This window comes from Tympanuchus pallidicinctus, unplaced genomic scaffold (genome assembly GCF_026119805.1).
Source record: "Tympanuchus pallidicinctus isolate F22 unplaced genomic scaffold, pur_lepc_1.0 scaffold15, whole genome shotgun sequence".
Lineage (NCBI taxonomy): Eukaryota > Metazoa > Chordata > Aves > Galliformes > Phasianidae > Tympanuchus > Tympanuchus pallidicinctus.
The window spans coordinates 29,107,677-29,129,305 of NW_026294669.1; the positions used below are offsets into that span (position 1 = coordinate 29,107,677).

General features: G+C 40.4%; 1 protein-coding gene across 6 annotated transcripts in view; it reads right to left on the minus strand.

The window, feature by feature from the left end:
• Positions 1-2,396: 2,396 nt before the first annotated feature.
• MYO1B (myosin IB) overlaps positions 2,397-21,629 on the minus strand; it is a 93,005-nt gene continuing 73,772 nt past the window's right edge. For 2 of the 6 annotated variants that reach the window (XM_052675794.1, XM_052675788.1), the window contains 11 exons: positions 20,626-20,694; positions 19,509-19,595; positions 19,148-19,234; positions 16,736-16,822; positions 14,053-14,127; positions 13,509-13,643; positions 12,543-12,649; positions 9,548-9,680; positions 7,733-7,885; positions 6,705-6,832; positions 2,397-3,164 (listed from right to left, as the gene is read on the minus strand). In XM_052675794.1, the coding sequence (XP_052531754.1) occupies positions 3,041-3,164; positions 6,705-6,832; positions 7,733-7,885; positions 9,548-9,680; positions 12,543-12,649; positions 13,509-13,643; positions 14,053-14,127; positions 16,736-16,822; positions 19,148-19,234; positions 19,509-19,595; positions 20,626-20,694 (1,185 nt within the window). In that variant the 3' untranslated portion in view covers positions 2,397-3,040. The remainder of the gene's footprint in view (positions 3,165-6,704; positions 6,833-7,732; positions 7,886-9,547; positions 9,681-12,542; positions 12,650-13,508; positions 13,644-14,052; positions 14,128-16,735; positions 16,823-19,147; positions 19,235-19,508; positions 19,596-20,625; positions 20,695-21,629) is intronic. The other 4 variants (XM_052675790.1, XM_052675789.1, XM_052675793.1 and 1 more) reach the window with 2 other exon arrangements.

Consider the following 21,629-nt stretch of genomic DNA (forward strand, 5'->3'; position numbering starts at 1 on the left):
ATACAGATAGAGAGAAAGCATAGGTCTGGGAACTGCTTTTTTTTTATTTGATTCTGGAAATTTTCAAGAAACCAAAAAACAAATCTCTTTTTTTTTTTTTTTTAAGCATCCTTGCCCAGCTTTCAGGTGGCAAATGGAAATTTAGGAATAAAATGTTGGATGTGTAAGGTTAGCACCACAGGAGTAATTGTCTTCTCTTTACAATTCCGTTTGATAGGTGATAAAAGAATACAGAGGAAAAGAAAGAAAAGATGACCTTGCATTTTAATCTTCAACATCCTAGATACTGAAATCTGAACATCGAAATGCCACATCTCAATTGGCATATCCAAATCATTCAGCAACACTCAGTCTGTACAATATGTGACATTTTGGTGGCAAATGGCAACTATCACAACATACAGCCTAATAGGCAGGGCCAAAATGGTAAAGCTCCAGGAAAAGAAATAAAGCAACAAAAAACAAAGCAAGGACACTAGTATGGCTATCACAACCTGCTGCACAGATTGGAGAAATAAAAGGGATTTGTGTGGGCCTGGCTGGGATGGGGTTCATTTCATGGGTCAATTACCCTAATGCTACCCTGCAATAGCCTCATTTCATGAGATAAACATGCAAAGGTATCTAATCTAAACTCTCTCACTTCCTACCTGCAAACTACAGGAGCACATAAGGCTTTGACCAATTGTTTTCCTCTATTTGTGTTCATTTTAAAAGTCGTGGTTCTTACTGGAAGGTGTTAAAAGTTCTTCAGAACAGTTCTACAAACCCTCAGTCCTTACCAGGCAGGAATCTTAACACAGGATTTAGGAGATTTAAATCTTGCAGTTACGTGCAGTCTTCTTAAGGCTTAAGTGAAATAATTACTTCGAGGTATCCTCATTTTGCATTACAACTTGAGGATAAGACTTCCCTTCTAAGTAATTATAAAGCATCTGAAATGCTTCAAATTTTAAGTGGTTGAGTCAAATCACTGAGTAAAATTTTTACAAAGGGGTTCAAATTTGGATCATAAAGAAGAAGTAGAGGTGGACACCCCAACCCTGGAGATACTCAGGGTCAGGCTGGAGGGGCTCTGAGCACCTGATGGAGCTGCGGCTGTCCCTGTTATTGCAGGGCAGTTGGACCAGGTGACCTTTCAGAGTCCCTTCCAACCCAAACAATTCTGTCACTCTATGATTTTGTTATAGTTTGGGAAATGTGTCTGTTGATTACTCCCACCTTTCCACATCCTGCGTACAGATTTCTAACAGCAACACTAAGTAACCAGCTCAAACAATTGCTTTGTATTGACATTACAGCAAACTCATCTACTTTAATCCCAAAGAGAGATGCAATACAACCCAGAACAACCTTATTTTTGTTTTGTTTCAGACTGATGAGGAAGCCAACATTAATACCAGAGTATCAGCTGCTGCACATGGTTTGAACACGGAGCGCCAACAGCAACAGAGGAGCCTTCACAGCCAGTAGCGCTATGCAACGTCACCACCAGGAGAGTAACGAGACGCTGAACTTTTCTTTGTCTTTCCTTTATTTATGCTTGGACTTCCAGCACTGCACATCAGGGACCCGGGGTCTTCATCTGTCCTATTTCAGACTGCAAAAATACAATGGTTTCTCCGCTGTCCTCACATCAACAAAGCAAACAGTCACATTCAACAAGCCCTTCACGTGAGTAGTTACTTCTATCTTAAAAACACAGCTCCTCTTAAGGATTTCAGCTAACGCTTCTGGCTTATAAAGATTAAGTGCAATTAGTTACACTGAAAGTTTATAACGTAGCTCTTGGATTGTATTTCTGTGCACACATTTAAATCAGGCACGCAAGTTATATAAAATAGCTTGGAGTACAAAAATACGGCTACAACATAGGAATACCAAACAGCACAGAATTAAAACAGTTTTATTACTGTAATACCAATTTATATACAGACCTTCAGATTCAAGAACTTGTAATTTTAAGTATTCTTCCCAAACTGTAGTGTACACTCTAAAAAACTGCAAATTAACAACGCAACTCTACACTTTAACCCCTACAACTGTCTATGCAGGCTGCACCAACCCTCTCTTGCACACAAAAATGTATTATAAATAACTTTTCACAAAATGTCGTGTGTGTTTTATTGCACATTGTACATGCCAATATCTAAAGGAAAGGCCCAAAGCCTTCGCTTGGTACCAAGCAGTTTAAATACCTAGCAGTACTGTGTCATGAATACTACGGCATTTTTCAGGCTCTAATCTTAACTGATCACTTAAAGAAAAAAGCAGAACAGAAAATGTTTCAAACCACGTGTTTTTGTGAGTGAAATAGGCCTCTTCAATTTTATTCTTATTTTTGCTGTATAAAGGCATTACAAATATCTGACCTAATTAAAAATCCTGTTTGAAAATTTCTGCTTTTTTTTTTTTTTGGTCTTTTGTTTTTTACTAAAAAATTATGCACGTAGCTGCTTGGGTAATGACACGTTCCTTTTGTTTTGCAGAATTAGGTGTTCCCATGCTGTACATACTGAAGGACTGAGCTACATAGGTGCTAGTGTTAGCTACAAGGGTCGGTGCCTGGTCTCAGCTCCCCCCATCTCTCCAGTGGTGGTGGCAGAGGAGGAGCCCATCAGAACACCACAGTGGGTTGGTATAAAGAAACTGGGCACAAGTTGCCACCAAGCCTCAAGGTCATGTATGGCTTTTGTTATGTGGATCTCTAGACTAAGAAATATGAGTAATTCATCATTAATATGTGGGTTTACGGTATGCTGCATTAAAATATGGCCACTAAACAAAGAGAATGATTCAGGTATGACAGGTATTGCCAGCTGGTAAAAATGCCCCACTGGGTAAAGATCTGCATGTTGAGGGTTAAAACTATGGCATGACGGATAAGATTAAAAAGTCAACTGATCCAATGTTTTGCCAAGGGCTTCTAAAGCTATTAGCCATCAACAGCTCCAGAAAGGGATAAAACCAGCAAAACCAAACGACTAAAATTGCACTATTACAAAGAAACAAGTCCATGGAAGGGAGTCACCAGCCGCAGTTAGGGGACAGCCACTTCAAGAAGCCGATTGTTTTTTCGTTTGCAAGTTGGGACGTTGCCATTTTTCTGGCTGCCTTGTATGAACTTCACACACACTTTGTCTTGTCTGAACTGGACCAAAAACCTAGGAGAGGGAATAAAACGCATGTTATATAAGGTGGAAGGAATACACAGGAAGTCTTTTTGAAGGCCTTTCTTCTATTCACTGCTCTAACTACAAAAAGACACCAGAGAAGAGAAGGCTTCTGGAGAAGAGAAGGCTGTGAGGAGACCTCATTGCAGCCTTCCAGTATTTATAAGGGAATTATAAAAAGGAAGGGAATCAACTTTTTACTCAGGTAGACAGTGACAGGACAAGAGGGAATGGCTTTCAGCTCCAGGAGGGAAGGTTTAGACTGGATGTCTAAACCTTCCCCCCATGTCAGGGGGAAGTTCTTTATAGAGAGGGTGGTGAGGTGCTGGATCAGGCTGCCCAGAGAGGCTGTGGATGTTCCATCCCTGAAGGTATTCAAGGCCAGGTTGAACAGGACCCCAGGCGGCCTCTTCTGGTACCACACATGGAGGTTGGTGGCCCTGACTGTGGCAGTGGGTTGGACCTCGATGATCCTTGAGGCTCCTTCCAGCCCAAGCCATTCTGTGATTCTATGACACTGGATATTGCATCCTTGGGAATTTGTACTAAGCGAGGCAATATAATTAGAACGAATATAATTGGAAGATAGCATATTAAAAACTACACACATTAAAAAATATAATTAGAAGAAAGCATAATTAACAGTATTTTACCATTTTTGGTCCGTTATTTATACCCTATTTTCAATTACCTACAATATGCCAGTGACTTAGGCACCTTTGAAAACTAGATTCTGCAGCCCTGTAATCAAAGGAAAAAGTTCAAACTGGGGGTTTGGGGTTTGTTTGATAAAGCAATACATATAAAACCTGAAAGCAACAAATAGGGATATAATTTCTTGTTACTTTCTTACCATACAATAAGGAAATTAAATCATAGCTACACATTCTTACATTCTTTGTACAAAAAATAAACAGTTCTCCCACTTAGAAGTGGATAAACTGAGTATCTATATGTATATAGATATATCTGTATATCTATAAACTGCAGTGAGTTCCAGACATCTGTTAATTCCCTCAAAGACCAACATCCCTGTGACTGAGAAGCTCAGCAGAGCACAGCAGAAGCCACATCCCACGAGGAGATGGCTTCGTTCACACAAAAAGCCACAAACACTCAGCTGAGGATGACTGCTTGAGCCGAGCAGCATTTCAAAAGCTCAGCAGAAACTGAGGTGAATGCTGAATCCTTAAGCCAGCGTCTCTGAATATCTCAATAAACAGGGAAAACGCTGTTAAATCTGTTTTATAGCTGAGACTCCCAGGCCCACAGAGTGCCTTCCTGCTGGCATGTCGGAAATGTGCTGCAAAACAAACCAGCATTTTAGCTGCCTTCTTCTTTCTTATAGCTACTTAGCTCTCACAACCTCGGCAATTAGGAAAACTCATTTCCTCCTCAGCAATATCCTATAGCCCAGGGAAAATTAATCTGGATTTGACACTTCTTGTTACATACTGGATGAGAAGTTTCAGAGCATTTGAAGAACTGCTTTAAAAAAACCCAACAAGCTCACCAACAGCCTCACACCTCTCACTGATTGGGAGAGCAAATTAAAAGCAATAAACAGGGCAGCGCTGCTTTCTGGCTCACATGCAGCAGTCACTGACCTAAGAAGTCCTCTGTAACAGCAGATTTTCCCTTTTTGCATCCTTAAAACGTCCTCCAGCAGAGGCCAAAAACTTCAAAGAATTTGTCCTCCATCCGGAAGCCACAAATCAAGCTGACAGCGTGGCCCAGGGGAGAAAGCGGCCGTGCCGTGTTGCCCCACAGCCCTGCTTTCCTGCCCAACCCAGCAGGCTCCAAAATTAACTTGTTCAGCGCTTCCTGCCATGCAGGCAGCCACAAAATGGGAGCTGGTTTCAGAGCCACCACCTCTTGTCATCAACAATGCATTTTCCTCCGACTTCATCAGTCTTCCAAGCCTTGCCAGTAAGTGTGCCGGTAGCGCTGGCAGGCAAAACGCATCTTCTGATACAGCTGGCTCTGCTCCTGAATCACTGCTCCAATAACATGTGTCAACACTGACTCAACACACTCCTGGATCAACAGCACTTTTGGTTTTATAAGCAAAAAGTCGTGCACAGTAGTCAAAGTGTGGCCGCTCCTTCTCCTCAATTCCTAGTTTGGCCTGTAACTAAACTCTGGCATACAACAAGAGTAACGCATTGAACAGTCATCTCTGTTGACAGCAATGAGAACAAACAAAACTGAAAACTATTTAGTCTGGATAAAATCAAGAGCAATACACTCTTGAATGGTTTTAGTCTCCAAAGCAAGTAACCAAATCACATCCCAAAATACAAGACTTCCAGAAAGCAAAATGGTCTCCTAATCCTGGCTGGAAGGCCAGACCAGAGCACTGCACACTTAGATTTAACTCCAGTTTATTCCTTTATAGCAATCGCTGAACTAGTAACTGAGCAGGGACAGTCACAACTCTTGTAGAGGCTAAAAAATCACTCACTTCAACAAAAATGAAATAAATCACATCTGGCAGCAGAACACTGGAAAAGGGCAGATGTCATTTTCAAGGAAACAGCGAAATCAGTCTTTATATAAACCCTCAAAGCTGATCAGATACAAATTGTTATCACCGCCTGGGCTCTAGAATGCTATCAGTGCTGTACAATAGATAAAAAATTACATTTTCACCTGCAAAAAAAATTATTTTGCTAATGTTAAGGGTTTCCAAACGTTCTTCCTTATTAAAAATGAATAAATCCACTAAATCAACACCACTGAAATCAGGAGGTGCTTCACACAACAGACTATATGCAGAACAATGGTGGGTAAGTGATGGACTCCTATGGAACAGAATTCATGAGTCCACACGAAAGCAATATCTTTAGTCCATGATTATAAACACTGCAAATTCACATCTCACTTCATGTCAAAATACAAAACTGAATCAAATAAATTCTAATTTGAGATACAATCTATTTATAAAACAGAAAAAGAAAAAAAAAATCTACCAAGAAACAAAATGAAACAACTAAGCAAAAAAAAAAAAAACCCTCAAACAACCACCACACCAAAAGGCCAAAACTGATGACCGAAACTCCATACAAAGGAATTTAAGAATATATCTTTCACCATCAGAATAAAAAAGGTTGAGCTTCATGGACCTACACTACCAGCACTGCTGCTACGTGTGTTTTTTGTTGTTTTCACAGGAACCTGGCACACGATGTCCATTCTAATTAATTGATAAACATCTCATAGGGGTATGTGAAGCTCTCATTTCACACATGAAAGAGTCTCCTGAAATGTAGCATCTCTTCATTGTCTCTCAAGCAGCATTTCTGCTTCACAGCTCTACTTGAAACTATGTTACGGACATTTTCTCTATTGACTTTTGAGGAAATAGGAGCCATAAGGAATATTAGGGATGAGAATCTATTGAAAATTGGATCCTTATTTATACGCACTCGGTCGAGAGAAAAACAGTTATTGTGAAGCAATGTTCTGTTTCTCTAACACTAGATACTTCTTAGCACACTGCAATGAAAGAAATGCAAACAAGAAACATACTCATCAGAAATCTCAATGTTGAGCTTCTGCTTGGTTTGGCTGAGAGTAGTGCGGTAAAGTTTAGTGGCCATTTCAATAAGGTGATCGCTGCTGAGCAGGAAATCCCCTTTGCTAGCTGCTCCTGAGCCCTGGAACACAAAGAAAAGTGGTTAGGATGACCAAAATCTGAAGCGTGCATTAAATGCCAACAAAGCAGGATGCTTTACAATGAGTCCTCCCACTGCAGTCAAATAAGTCTTGTAAATTAAATAGAGATGCTGTGCAGTGCTGAGGCTCAAAATACAATTCAGTCTCAAACAGTAAATTTGTTGACAATAATAAAAACTCCTCCTCAGCCTAAAGGAAAGTCACCATCCCTTGTCCAACAACACTGTATTGTTTCTGTCTCCCTCTTCTGGCCATGCCACTGCAAGATCATGTTTCTTTTCCAGGAAGGAACAAGAACCAATTAATGCCACAGCATTTGGAAGAAGGTGGTCAGTATGAAAAGACACTATATATAGCATTCCTCAAACCCATTTAAGCCAGAAGACAAGTGCTAGCTTAATGATTTTAGCAGAGCTGTACTGACAGCGCTGAGAAGTAAATATAGCACTGAAGTAAGTTCTTTGGAACTGAGTAACCAAGTGAGCTGTGCCATAATGTGAGTTTCTTGGAATCACAAAAAGAAGAGAGAAACATTCTGCTGGCGTGTCAGGAAGAACTATACAAGCAGCTAAAAAGGAAAACACTGTCACTAGGTATTAAGCAGCAGATCAAAGGCTCATTATGCTAACGGAAAATGTTAATCCAAAAGAGGCTAGAGTGAAAAACGTTCACAATTAAATTATCATTCAGGATGTAACTGTTCCTGTTTGAAACCAGGAGTTTTAAATCAACATTTTTGCAGATGGGGCAAAGTGAAAAAATAGCAGTCTCAACCTTCAGGCTAATCCATTTGACCAGATGCCACAAGACAACCAGTAAGCCATTGTTATATTGCTACGCATCAAACAAGCATATTACTACATGACAAAGTCACAACCAACCTCCTTGAGGTGCACTGCAAAGAAGCCATCATTTTGGGAACTCATGGACACTTTGGTAACATCTCCCAGTGGAACCTCCGACTTGATATTTCCTGACTTTTGATCCGCAAGGAGAACGTTGTTTTTGGTTAACAAGAAAATCCTGGATGTAGCCTGTGAAAATACAAAATCGCAAACCACTGTCTACACAAAGAGGGAATTCAGGCTTTACTGAGCACTCACTTAGACTACAAATCATTCATGGCGTTGATAAGTTTGGCCCATTTAAGTAAACACCAACATTTGTTGTTCAGCAAAAACTGCAGATGAGTTAAAATTAGGTCAAATTTATTTGTGTGTCTAATTACAGATAGAACAGCTTAGCACATTTTGGCACGTATGCTTAGATATAAACAGTTTCTTTAATTACCAGCTTACAGTTATAAAATCCAGGAAATAAAGTCTAGAACCACAAATCAGAATAACCTCATTTCTCATGCAGAGAACCATGTAAGAAAATCATTAAAAATACAACAGATACAAAAATGTATGTTTTAAGAATGTATTTAAAATCAAAGCTTCAAATAGGACAGCTTGTGTTTGGTGTAAACCTGTTGTAAAATATCACGATGATTCAATTACGTAGTTTCTTCTCCTGGAAAACTTCGAAGAAAAAAATCTTAGCCATTAAGACATCTCTGTCTAAAGCACATAGACCCATAGCTCATTATTATTATTAACTGTGAGCGCTGTCTCCCGTGCCAATTCAGGAAAGATACTGTCTTCATTTAATTACTCCCCTCCACACTGAAAAATTGATTTGGCATCAACAACAGTCAACCTAATTTCTCTCCTACAAATACATAAATGACACTTACATCTTAGAAGCTGAGATCTACTAGTTGGAATATTTAGACAGATACAGTGACAACAATTATATCTATTACAGGAGAACAGTGCTTCCTGTTTCAGTAACTATAATTTAAATGCAAAATAAGTTCTGTCTTGCCAGAAAAAAAGTATGCTGCATATTTAACAGCTTTATTTAAATGATATTATCAACTTGCCTCTTAATTCCAAAAAAAGGCTTTTGATATCACACAGAATCACAGAATCACCTGGGTTGGAAGGGACCTCAAGGATCATGTAGTTCCAACCCCCCTGCCCAGCAGGGCCACCAAACGTACACATTTAGATCAGGTTGCCCAGGACCCCGTCCAACCTGGCCTTGAACACGTCCAAGGACGGGGCATCCACAACCTCCCTGGGCAGCCCGTTCCAGGGCCTAACCACTCTCCTTGTAAAGAACTTCCCCCTAACATCCAACCTAAATCTTCCCTCCTTATCAATCAGAAGGTGGGCACATTTAGCAACGTCTGCCGCTCGTGGTTTTAAAACATATTAGAACGTGATTATCATGAATTTGAAAGCTGTAAGATTTTCAAATATTTCAACGCAAACAATATTTTCTAAATATTTATTTCATTCAACTGGCCAACTGAAAAGATTATCACAAAGGCTGCATTTAGTTGTGAATCAATACAGCCTGTTGCCAGTTGATGAGATGCCATTTTTGCTTGGAAAAGCCACTGAAAACCGTATGCCCAAGCAAGCTTTTAGCATCCATGAGGTAAATTTACAGTGGGTGTTTAGAATAAAAAATTTACATAAATCCAACACTTCAGGTGTTGCCCTTAAAAAAGTTGCGGTGTTTTTTTGTTTGTTTGTTTGTTTTTTTCCCACCTTGGTACTATTACATGACAGAAATTAAATCTTCCTGTCAGTTTACAACAAAATCAATCTACCCTTCTGGATAAAGCAACATTGTTTTATTACCTTGCCATTAGCTCTATTGATCTTATTCACAACTTCAGCAATAATGATCTTCTCATCCACAGCATCCTTCAGTTTTTTGTACTTGGGGTTCTTGCTGATCTCCAGGTAAGCCCCTTGGAATGGCTGCCCAACGCTGCAAAACGAAGAGAATCAGAGTTGAATACGAATCCAACACAAAACAGGTATTGCTCCAGGCTCCGTGGAGTCAGGATTTGCTCCAAATGGAAGCTTCCCTAATCCTGGATACGTCATCTTCCAGAGAAAGTCATCTTCCACCTCGTCATTAGCAAAAGACCCAGATCCAGAGCCAAGCGACCCAGAAACCTTTGCTTTCAATTTCTCCCTCTTTGAAACAACAGCAAGGCAGACTGCTACATTACTGTGTAACAGAATAATTACAGCAACACATTGATGAATGCAAACATGTCAATATCTCAGTGTTTATTACGCAACGTAATTTCTCCTCAATGCAGCTGAGGAGATGGGAGCTGCTTCCCCAAGTCAACAGGGGTGGCACCAGCATTAATGCAGTGCAGAGGTGTTAGCACTGAATCTATGCCATGAAGGCACACCACGTCCTTTGGAAAAATTTGGGAATTGTGGCTATATCCCACAACACACTATCCCCAGAAAAAGAGAGAGAGGTGCTAAATGGTAAGCATTTTAGTCATGCTCTCTTGCATATATTAACAGCAAAGCATCAGTGGAGAACGAGAAATTCATCTTTCAAGACAGTAATAGGATATTTATTTTCCTGCTCTGGAAGCAATTCCAAATAAACGGGCCAAACGGTTACCAATACCAGGCACATGCATTTCTTCGTATATGCAATCAGTTTTGATGTAAAATCTCCCAGTAATGGCCTGTTTGTGAAAACAGAAGAAATCCAACTTCCAAAAGAACAGCAGCTCTGTCTCTTTGCAGCATTTCAGAGACACAGTAATTCCTCTTGAGGATTCACTCGTTAGATGTGTAGCAGCCCTTCGCCAACACTTGCTGTCCTTGCAGCTCACCCCATCGTTACCTTAGGGTCGTGTAACGACAGCTCCCCTATCAGTCGCTGCTTGTTTTGTTTGGAAGTCACTTTAACTAATCACTTTGATTAAATTACAGTCTAAGTAGTAAATGCAAAGCTTTGCCAAGGTGAGAGCCCAAAAGGAGCCGCTACATTATCTGGAAAAGCACTGCCTTTTCTAATCACCAGCACACAGGGAGAGAAAAGGAAGGGCACTGGATTTTTAGTAATCACCAGAAGTTCCTCTCTGCTCTTCAATAATTACACTGCACGCAGAAAATTAGCCACGTCCTTCAAATCACTATCATTCCAACTAATCAGAAACTTTATACAATATTTCCTCCACCCTTAGGCCAATAAAAAATTCAACAGGAGTTAATCAGCTCTGAATACAGTTCACAAGGGAAAAGGAGGTGGAAATGTTTCTAAATCAGAGAGGGGTGAGGAGTGGGGAACGCATTCTAACTTTCCACTGAGTTGATGCTTTCTGTTTTGGTTTTTATCAATTAACAGTATGAAACCATAGTCACCAAAACCATAGGTTCCCTGTAGATTTTGTCCCTGATCAAGTGACAAATCAACAGTTACTTTCTGTCACATTTACCACTTGGATAGAGATCACTCTGCTACATATTGCAGCAAAATACTGCATTGTTCAGCCTTGGACTTTTCTGTGTGTAAGTACCAAAGAGTGATGCAAAATTCCTTCCTTCCCACACTGATCAGACAAGAAGTCCAGGGGCAGCATCTTTCTCTTTTCCCAACAGCATAAAAAGGGATCACAAAGCAAATAAATGAGCATACCACAAGCTGACATACACAGCCTTTAAATAAGTAATCTGCTGAAGGCAAGAAACCGAGCCCATTACAGGAAATAAAGGAAATGCCTCAGTAAAAAATGAAGAAAACAAACCAATAAAATGCACAGACATTGAAGCAGAGCCTCTCCATGCATGGAATTGGCCCCATCAACTGTTGCAAGATCCTGGCCCTGCCTCATTTAACATTGCTTTGCTCCTCTCTCTTCAAACTGTGGCACACAATAGAAACCTCTGTCAAGATGAACGATGCCTTTGTTTTCAATGAAAACATTATTTCGCAGCTCGTATTTTCTTAAAAAGTGCAATTCAACTTCTTTCAAAGATATCCAACCTCTATTCTGTCATTTTATTGCATGCACAAAACACACATATTGCTTAAGTAAAATCAGATACTGCTGCACTTCCCTGGGCAATGTTAGCTGCAGGGAAAGGAAAGACTAAAAGTTCACAGATTTTAGGTGCTCAGCAACGTGAGAAATCAAAAAACTTGTGCAGACGTTTCACATTCGTCAGTAGTTTCCAACAGAAAAAGTAAAAAATTCTACAATTTAAATTAATGGTAAAAGCACTTTTTAGAAAATTCTCCTTTCAGAAAAAAATTCATATGTGCCAATGCACGTAACTTAAAATCCCCAGCTTTCCAAACCAAACATTACTCTGATTGCACTAATTAGGAAGATAAGAGCGGTGCCTGGCACGCCTCATTGGGAATGATGTGGTCACTTACAGCCCTTCAGTCGGCTTTGCACTTCTGGGCTGCAGGAACCAGCACAATGGAAACTAGGGGAAAGAATGAGTTCAACTTCTCCAAATTTTTACTGTGCAAGTCTGTCATAGGGGGTCAGAACAACAAAATGTCATGGCTTCGGAAAAGAAGTGCTCAGTATCACAGGATGAGCAGCTGCAACAGCAGGCAAGCTAACTTAGAGGCAAACTGAGGTCAGTGAAGTAAATGATGGTTGATTTGATGTTGATTTGATGGTTGACGATGAACGTGATCGTTCAGCAGCCCCTGCAGCAAAACATTACAATGAAACAAGGAAAAGCTCTTTCTTGCCTAAGATAAAAAGCAAAATCGTGCACAGCTTCCCAAACGTGCGGAAGGATAGTAAGGATATTGAATTTATTATACAGGAAAACCTGAGGAGTAGGTAATCACCTGGCTGGATATAAAGCCTTCTTGTCCTTGAAAAGTTCGCTTGCTTCCAGTTTTTCTTCATATATAAGCTTCTGCTGATCTGTGAACTGGTCTCTGTACTTTTTACACTGCAAAACACGATATGTCAAACAAACCAAAAATTATCCTTCCAATTCTGATCTGAAGCAGCAGCACCACAGACTAATGTTTGCTTATTGCTTGATTTGTACATTCTTTGTATGCTTTTGAGGTGACTCAGCTCCGTTCTACATGTCTATAGCACAGTAACAAGCTGCAGAGGTGTTTTCCTCCTCACCCATTCCCCATTCTTCTCAATTACACCAAAAAGAATCTCTACAACATCTCATTTAAGCACAACATGACTGGAATGCCAAGCTAAAAGGGTTCACAGAACATGCAGATGAACAACTGGGGATGCTTATGTAAGCACACAGAAAGAACAAAACATAGCTGAGAGGATGACTTTTGCAAGCACAAAAGTGAAAATGGTTCCTTGATAATGCACAGAAAACACAGCCCACGAGCTCAGTAAAATGTCTCATCAGCACTTATATTGACTCTCACCATTCTCTCCATTCAAAGATCCAAAATAAATTTCAGCTAACCTCAGCTCATAAGTAAAAAATTCCACCAAGTACTTCCAGTGTTGGGCTGAGAGCTAGTCCCAGCCCTGGCCACAGACACGAGGACTATAAGGTACCAATTAACAGGGAACAGGCATGTGGCTTCAATATCTAGTTAAAAGCCAATAGCAGGAAGCGATCCTCTTTCCCTAGCCCCAGGAAGAAATAGGCAGGATAGTTATACCCCTTGAAGGCCAAAGACAATGATCTTCCAAAGAAAGAAAATCATCCTGGCTGGAATGGGAAGAAATACTTCCTAAAAATAGGCTCTTCAGGAAGGAAACAAATCTGCTGACAGTCATACACTGAATTTCTGTACAGGCTGGACCAGAACGTGCCCTACCCTCCACAAATGGAAAATCCTCTTCAGTTCCTTGTGAGTTGAGTCCAAGAAAAGGTAAGGTCTCGCTGGCCAGTTTTTATCTATTGGTGATAAAGAAGGCATCTTCTTCTTCATTTCCAAGAAGTATTTCTGCATCTGAGATAAAATTGAAGCAAGATGTTTTATTAATGTTCAAATACCAGACTTACTGAAATACGTATGGCAAAGCAGATGCTGTGTGATTAAAAGCACCGTTACCAAACTGCAACTCTCAGCTTTAATAAACATCAGCACAGATTCTTAAAAAGCTGGCCATATTGGAAAAAGCAGATTTAGATGTCATGAGTATGACAAATGCATAGTTAGTGCCACTCCCACACCTTCAAAACACTATTACTGTTATTCTTTCTTTACAATGTCAGAAAATTTATTCATTTTCTGTTTGCTTAGCTTGGACACTTCCTTACAAAGACCACAAAGGTCACAAAACAACTGTTATTTTTGCAAGAAAATATACAAAAACTAATATATAATGTACATATGCTTTGTACAGATATATACATACAAGTCTCTGAAGGGTAAATTCATAAATTTTTCTTCCAGCGTTGGCTCTGAAGAATTTCCTGTACTCTCTACGGACCTAAAAAGTTAAACAAACCCCCCAAAGTGAGCATGAAAATGAATGTGTTCTCACTGGTACTCTTATTAATCTTTATGGCAGAAAACAGTCAGAAAGCAGACAAACATGCAAAGTGTTCCCTGAAATGCAAACTCTAAGTGGATACACTTAAAACATATGAACCAGGCTACAGATTAAGAGGTCAGACAGTTACCTCAGATGACCTCAGCACAGTCATCTGCAAGTGTGACAGAGAATTTTAACTATCTTCCTTTGAAAACGCAACACTCGATACTGTTGGATTCACAGAATTCTGACTATCTTCCTGGGCTTTTTCATAAGGTGAAACTGAGCACATCCAATGTGAGAATGAACGGGAAGCCCATGTTCATGTCAGAGCTGAAGCACCCGCTGGCCTTCCTCCGAGTTTGGAGCAGCCAGGGACACACCTGGTAAGAGTTTGGAGCAAAAACCAGAGAAAACATCGTGGCTTTGCATAATTTACCCCAGAGCAAATCCAGTGGTTTCAGTGAACTTGCCATGTGCTGCTAAATTCACTGCAACCGAAAAATAAAGTGAGATCAAAAAGAAAAGGCTGTGGGGAGACCTCACTGCAGCCTTCCGATACTTAAAGGGAGTTCATAAACACGAGGGAAACCAATGTTTCACACAGGTAGACAGTGACAGGACAACTAACGGATGGAAGATTTAGATGAGATATCAGGGGAAAGTTCTCTATTGAGAGAGTGGTGAGGTGCTGGAACAGGCTGCCCAGAGAGGCTGGGAGGCTCCCTTCATAATAAAAATGACTAGAGTTGTTATTCACTGATTTTCTGTGAAGTCTGGTGCTGTAAAACTGGTGTACACCCCCTACTGAATTCAAGAAATGAGTACATGTGGTACTAAGGGACATAGTTCAGTGGGGAAATATTGGTGGTAGGTGGATGGTTGGACTGGATGACCTTGGAGGTCCTTTCCAACCTTGGCGATTCTACAATTCTATTTATTACTCAGTGATGGAAACTCGAAACCATTCCAGCCACAATCACCCCAAATCTCTCTCTTCTCAGAGATACTCTGTAATAATGGTGCTTTACATTCCCTTGCAAGGCGTGCACATTAATTTGGAACACGGAGTCTTGCTACACGTCCACAGAGTCTACTGGAACTGCGGGGAGGCTGCAAAGCAATGCAAACGTTCCAGAAAAGCCTATCTCCAGAAAGTTGGAAAGCACCACAGATGGTATTAAAATCTACTTATTACACAACAACAAAAAAACTAAAACAAAAAAACCTCAAGAATTACTGGATTAATCTTGATCACTTGTATTAATTCTTCACTTATGTATATTTTGGGTGAAGCTTCTACAACATAAGACAGAAGAGAATTGCCTGTGGTAACAGCGGTGAAGTGGAATTACAGAGTGGGTTCTTGTTCAGAAAGCTCTGTGTGTTTCAGGTGAGGCAATCGTGCCACTTACACCATTTAAAAATTTGCTGGAAAACCACACGACAGACAGGCAGAGAAACATTCTGGCTGCAATGTGCCTTAAAAGTTTTGGATTCATCAGTTTTCATTCAAATGCTGCTGTATGATATGCAACAGTCTCTGAGTTCTCATTTTAAAATGACAAAAACAGACCCACTTTGGCAGTAGCACTTAATGTGCGATTCTGATCTGTAGAATGACTTCTTACAATGGCTCCTCTGTATTTCTAGCTCTGCTTTCCATGTATATATTGTAACGTAATTTTTATATGCATAGTGTGCCCATATTATATGTGATTTTAAAAGTTTCCTAGGTATTTACACCCATTTCATCACTGTTAGCATAAATTTGAGAACATGGTAGCTGGACTTATCATTATCGGGTTGTGGTTGTTTCCTTTCAGCCTTCTGTAGCCCACAGTACCCCATTAGCTAAGGTGGCACCCAAGCCAAACAACGATTTAGATTTCTGCAGTTCCTCAGGACTGCATCTGTAAAAGTACGTTTGAAAATCCACAGTGAGCAGAACCATGTAAATCATGTCATGTGTCATGCAAATCATTTGGGCGCAGACCTGAAATATCCCAAGTTGCCATTTTTATAGTCTATTTACAGAGCAGAACTACATTTTTCCAGATTACAAACGTGTTTTCTTTTGCCAACCAGTCCTTGAAAGCAAGGGACAGACAACGAAAGTCTATTGCACATCATAGCTCTGCTGGGAGGTCAATGATGCCACCAGCCATAGGTGACCGCATGCAATGCCGTGCCCTACACAAGCTCAGTGGTATCAGCCGTGGGCTCAGCATTGTGACGTGAGCAGCAGTGAGAGTCTGCAGTTCCTCTCCGCCTCCATTCAAACAAGCAGAGGTCACAAGAAGAAAATAAATGCTTGTAATCTGTCCAGACAGGACCTCTGCCAACACAGGTCATGTTTATGAGCCATACTAGAGTCCTTTTAGATTGAATGAGGCACATTCAGCTTACGAATTTTGCTGTCAATTCACTGAAAAAGTTAAGCAACATAATTTTGTGCAAGAACATTCTTAGTATCAATCCCCCACACCTGCTGATTTAAGCGTTAGTAAGGTGCCACGCTGTAATGAGTTCATGTAGGCAGAAGGGAGTGTTTAAGAAGTACCTTCAGTCCAAGCCAGTAAGCCCAAATGACTGCAACAGCATGCTTACGCCTAGCCTCCTCCTTCAAGCGTTTCAATTCCCTTCGAGCCTAAAAGGTTTAGATAGTGAACAAAAGAGACAGCCCGATGCAGACAGCACAATGACCAGGAAAGGCTTCTCCCAAACAGAACAGCCAACATACAATCAAGGTACAGAGAGATGGAAGAACAGTGTTTAACCTCCAAAACCCCTTTTGTGGTGTGAATTGGTGCTAAACCGCATACGAGGTCCAAAAAGCCTCAATTCCATCTTTTATTTTACAGATGAGAATTTTATCTGCCCTCTCATTTGCTGCCAACGTTTCCACCTCATCCTACGTGCACACCCTTGCCATCAACAGTAAGTACCGTGATCAGAATGACGTCTATGGAAACCAAGACTGAAATCTCACCATCTCAGCAGCTCTTCCACTGGCAAGTGCTGGATCATAACCCTGTTTGTGTGATGACAATGATGGCACTGCACTAAGGGCTTTTATTCTGGAGGTGATTTTGATTTTTATGTACTTAAATAAAATTCTACAGCCTGGTAAATTATTCCTTTCTCTATGGAATGAAAAGGTAAGCCCCCCAACATAGTGCTTTCCTGCATGCAAAGAGATAGGTGCCCACCTACAATTCCTCAATAATTCCCATTTCAGGAAAGCAATTTGCAAAGCAAACACATACATGGGCCATTTAACAGAATCGGGTACTTTAGAGGATAGCCAAACCTCTGTTACTCAGTATGTGATTACAAAAATCAAACGGAACGGAGAGTTCCAGTGCTATAACATCAGAGAGGCACAGCAGCTCTGCCAATGTCGTCGAGTTATACATTGTCAAATGGAACTGTGCAGCTGCAGGTCCAGCCTGTGCCTGTGATGGAGCTAGCATGGGATGCAGGCACTCACAAAAATGCTTCTACTCATCTGAATGGGACCAAAGCTTCAACCACACTGTACTGGAAAAGTAAGGATTATGCAAAGTCAGAAAGTTTCGTCTTGTGAAAAGGAAGGAAACCGAGCACTTGAGGTCTAAGCTTTTCTTTAAAAGCAAGTGATTTCTGAAAATAATATACTCTTCTTTTTGAAAACTTCTAAGCGTTTAAATGATGAGCTCTAGCACAATTAATACTATCACATCCATTTCTGATCTGGTCCTTTCTAACTCCGAAGAACATCTTAAACTCAAGAAAGTAAATATCACCTGTGCAGTACTGATCAATTTTTCAGGTGAAAGGAACTGTGGATAAAAAATAAACTACCCATGTGTTGCATTTAAATAAACAAAGATGAAACTGTTAACTTCAGTAGCCACCTAAATGTCAGGTTAATGCATAGTCTCTCTGCAGGGAGGGAAACTGCACGTTTGCTTTGACTTGCAGTGCTGCCATTCCATTGCAAATCTAACAGCTTTATATCAAAACAGGAATAGTCAAACTCTGCATTCTACTTCAGATGTGATGTGAGCACATTTCTACATCTTGTTGGCAAGATGGTCAGACAGCACTTCCCACCTCATCCTAAATAATAACTGGGAGATGTTTTAAACAAAATGAATCAACAGAACATAATTTTCAAATAAGTTAAGATTTTTCTAGTTGAAACCAATACAACTTTGACCTCCAGTAAAAAGCATTTCAAATGTTCACAAAACCCACAACTGCAGGCTGGGGATTAGCAAGAATCTTTCAGTGGGACTTTGCTTCTGAAAACAAACAGCTGATGCTGGAATTCCTGGGATTTTTCTAGGGCTGCAAGTTTAGAATTGCAAACTAGCACCATTTTCTGCTAAAAGATCTGGTCATGAAGCCGCGCTTTAATTGCAGCTACTAAAATTTTCTTACTGGTTCCAATCACAGCCAGAGAGTGAATTAAACCAATTAAAATGAATATCGAGTAAAATGAATAGCGTTGGTTTGAACTTGCAAATGAAGACTGCTCAGGGTGCAGAATACACAGCCTGATGAAAGTGTCAATTAGATCTCTAGGACAGTGTCACTGAAAGCACTTGTTAGGGGAGGGAAAAAAAACACTGAAAAACCACAACCTTCTCTCCCCGCCACAAACCATGCTTTGCACATTTACAAGTAGTTAAATGCATTTTCTAATTTGAGAATAATGGAGTCTAGTCGTTTTTAATCCAGTCTAATGGCTTGTTAGTGCAAATCACTACTTGGCTGCCATGCATGGTATTTCCTACTCTACAAAACACTGATGTACAGAATGTTGTCAGATTTAAGGATGGCATGAATGGAAATGGAGGGAACCAATGATCATGCGCTATTATTTTTAAGTCAATCGTATTAGTTATTAATTCTCACTATTTACTACTGATTAATTGTTGACATCGTCGGGTAATGAAGGGGGGCATATGACATGTGCATGAAGTACCTTATATCCAAGCCAGTAAGCCCAAATAACAGCAATAGCATGTTTATTTCTAGCCTCCTCCTTCAGTCGTCTCAGTTCCCTTCGTGCCTGCGATGTGTTTGAAAATGGGATATAGAAAAGCTTAGGGAAGAAAAGGTTACTGCAAGTTCCCAACGGTGAGAGAAAGAAACCAGCCACCACAAAGAGCAAATATTAAAGCACATCCCAGCTTCCTAGACTGCACCAGCTAAAACACGTTAGCAGCAAAGAGGAAAAAAATCAGTAGTTGAAGCCACTGAAAATAGTTTCAGCTAGCATTGCCCTCAAGGGCCCTATTCTGTCAAGAGACAGTGAGGTGCAGAATTTGTTACCGCTTTCTCACCTGGGTACCATGCCAGTAAGCAGCAATTATTGTGGCAGCCTCGTTACAACGCTTCTGGTGCTTAAGCTCCCGAAGAAGTTTCCGAGCCTGTAAACAATTGAAAATAAAAAGTAGCTTGACCCTAGATCTCTTTATGACTATCTGCACAATGGCAACTATATTCCCCCTCTTCACAGCATATGCCTTTTCCCTTTAGAAATAAATCACAAGTAAATTGCACTGTTGCAGGCAACACTTAAGGCTGCTGTCAAACCAGGCTTTTATCCCCAGCACTGCTACCACCAAACATTATGTTCTCCATTGACAAATGAAGAAAAAAACATAATTCAAGATGAGATGATGATTTGACTGAGTTCTCTCCAAATAACACACAAGGGAAAAGACAGCACAACAACTTTTAGGCTGTCAGAATACTTCTAACTCACATTTTTTAAAAAAGAAAAAGATGGAATACAACTCATAAGAAACAATAAAACCAAATTATGTTAGCGTATTGACAACAGAGTTCAAAGCCTGCTGTGCAGGAGAGGGCTGCTGACACCTACAGGTCGTAACTAAAGCCCCTTCCCTGTCCAATAAGAAGGGAACTGACTCCAAAATCAAAGGCAGCCCCCTCCTCTCTAAATAGAGAAGAAAATGACAGCCTGTGGGATGGAGAAAGGTTAATAAGAAAACAGAGGAGCCCAGAACATTTTTTTCTGATGCTGAACAGCTTTAAGCACTGTTTTCATGGGAACTGTTAACCCCATTTTTGCCTCTCACTACTGCATCACTCCTTAAGTCTGGCTTAAGAACACTGGCTGCAGGATTCTCCCTTTGCAAAGTACAAACCTCTGCGATGCAAAGTTGTCACAAAGTGAAGACAAGCAAGCAATGGCAAGGCAGCTGCTTACGGCAGGGACAACACGCTTTCACCCCTCCGCTTAGCAAACAGAGGAGAACTGAAGACATAACCCAAGCAATGTTCTGCTCAGGTGATCCACACTATTTAAACCTGCTTACAGTGACCCAAACTCATGCCAAGAAGCGTGAAAGCCAGGAGGCTCGGTGCACTTCAACTGTGTTTTCTTTCCCACTCTGTAACTCACAGGCACAGCCATAGGAAGAGGAAACTCACCTTCCACCCTCTGATGTACGACTGTACTATAATAGCTGAACTCTTTATCTTCTGATACTTCTTCTGTTGCTGTATAAAAGTGAATATATGATGCTCAGAATATTGCGTTACTAACCTCTGAAAATATCACTAGGGATAGAAGTAATAAATGTTAAATATGAACAATTTCTGAACAAGCAGATCAAAGCACAGATTGTCTGTTAAACTGGAGAGGAAACAAAACCCATCAACAATGCTACATGGACAATGCCACTCTCTGTGTACAGAAACAGTTCATGGTCAGCAGCACAAAAGTTACATGGATTAAATACTAACAGTAACAGCTTTATTTGTCTTTCCCACCAGTAGGGCAGCATACAAACTCTCAGAAATACTCAAATTCGTTGGCTAAGCTTTTCATTGCCTTTTATGCTTTTTCTATTAACTTAGGGAAAAACAAAACTAAAAAAAAAACAAATGTACTCCTAAATGATATGTTGGGATATTATCCAAGTACACTAGGCATTTTCTTACTAAAAAACAGCAGCTCTCCAGTAGGCTACCGGCCACTATAACAGTGAATAACAGTTGATTGACTCTGCAATATGGCTTCTGGGCTTCATGCTCAGCCCCATCAGTACCAGGGAGCATCACAGTGAGTGAGCTAGAGAGACTTGTAAGACTCAGCAAGGGTCTACAGCTAGGAAATCAACAATGACGTGGACTTGGTTATGTATGGCAACTACATTTTCCATTCGTTAAGATCGTATGAGATCTCAAATCAGAAGCACGGGAGCATTGCAATTCTGTACTGATGTTGCTTGTAGAAACAGTGTATTCAATCGCAAAAATTCACAGAGAAGAGTTTTACAGTGTAAAAGCATTTCTTCTCAGGTGTAAATAACTACACTTTTTTGTAATAATCCATATTTTGCTTTCATTATCCATGATAATTGAACCAAACATGAATGGCTTTCAAGACGACAAATGAAAGTGCTCGTCAAATGAAAGGAGCGACTGTCAGT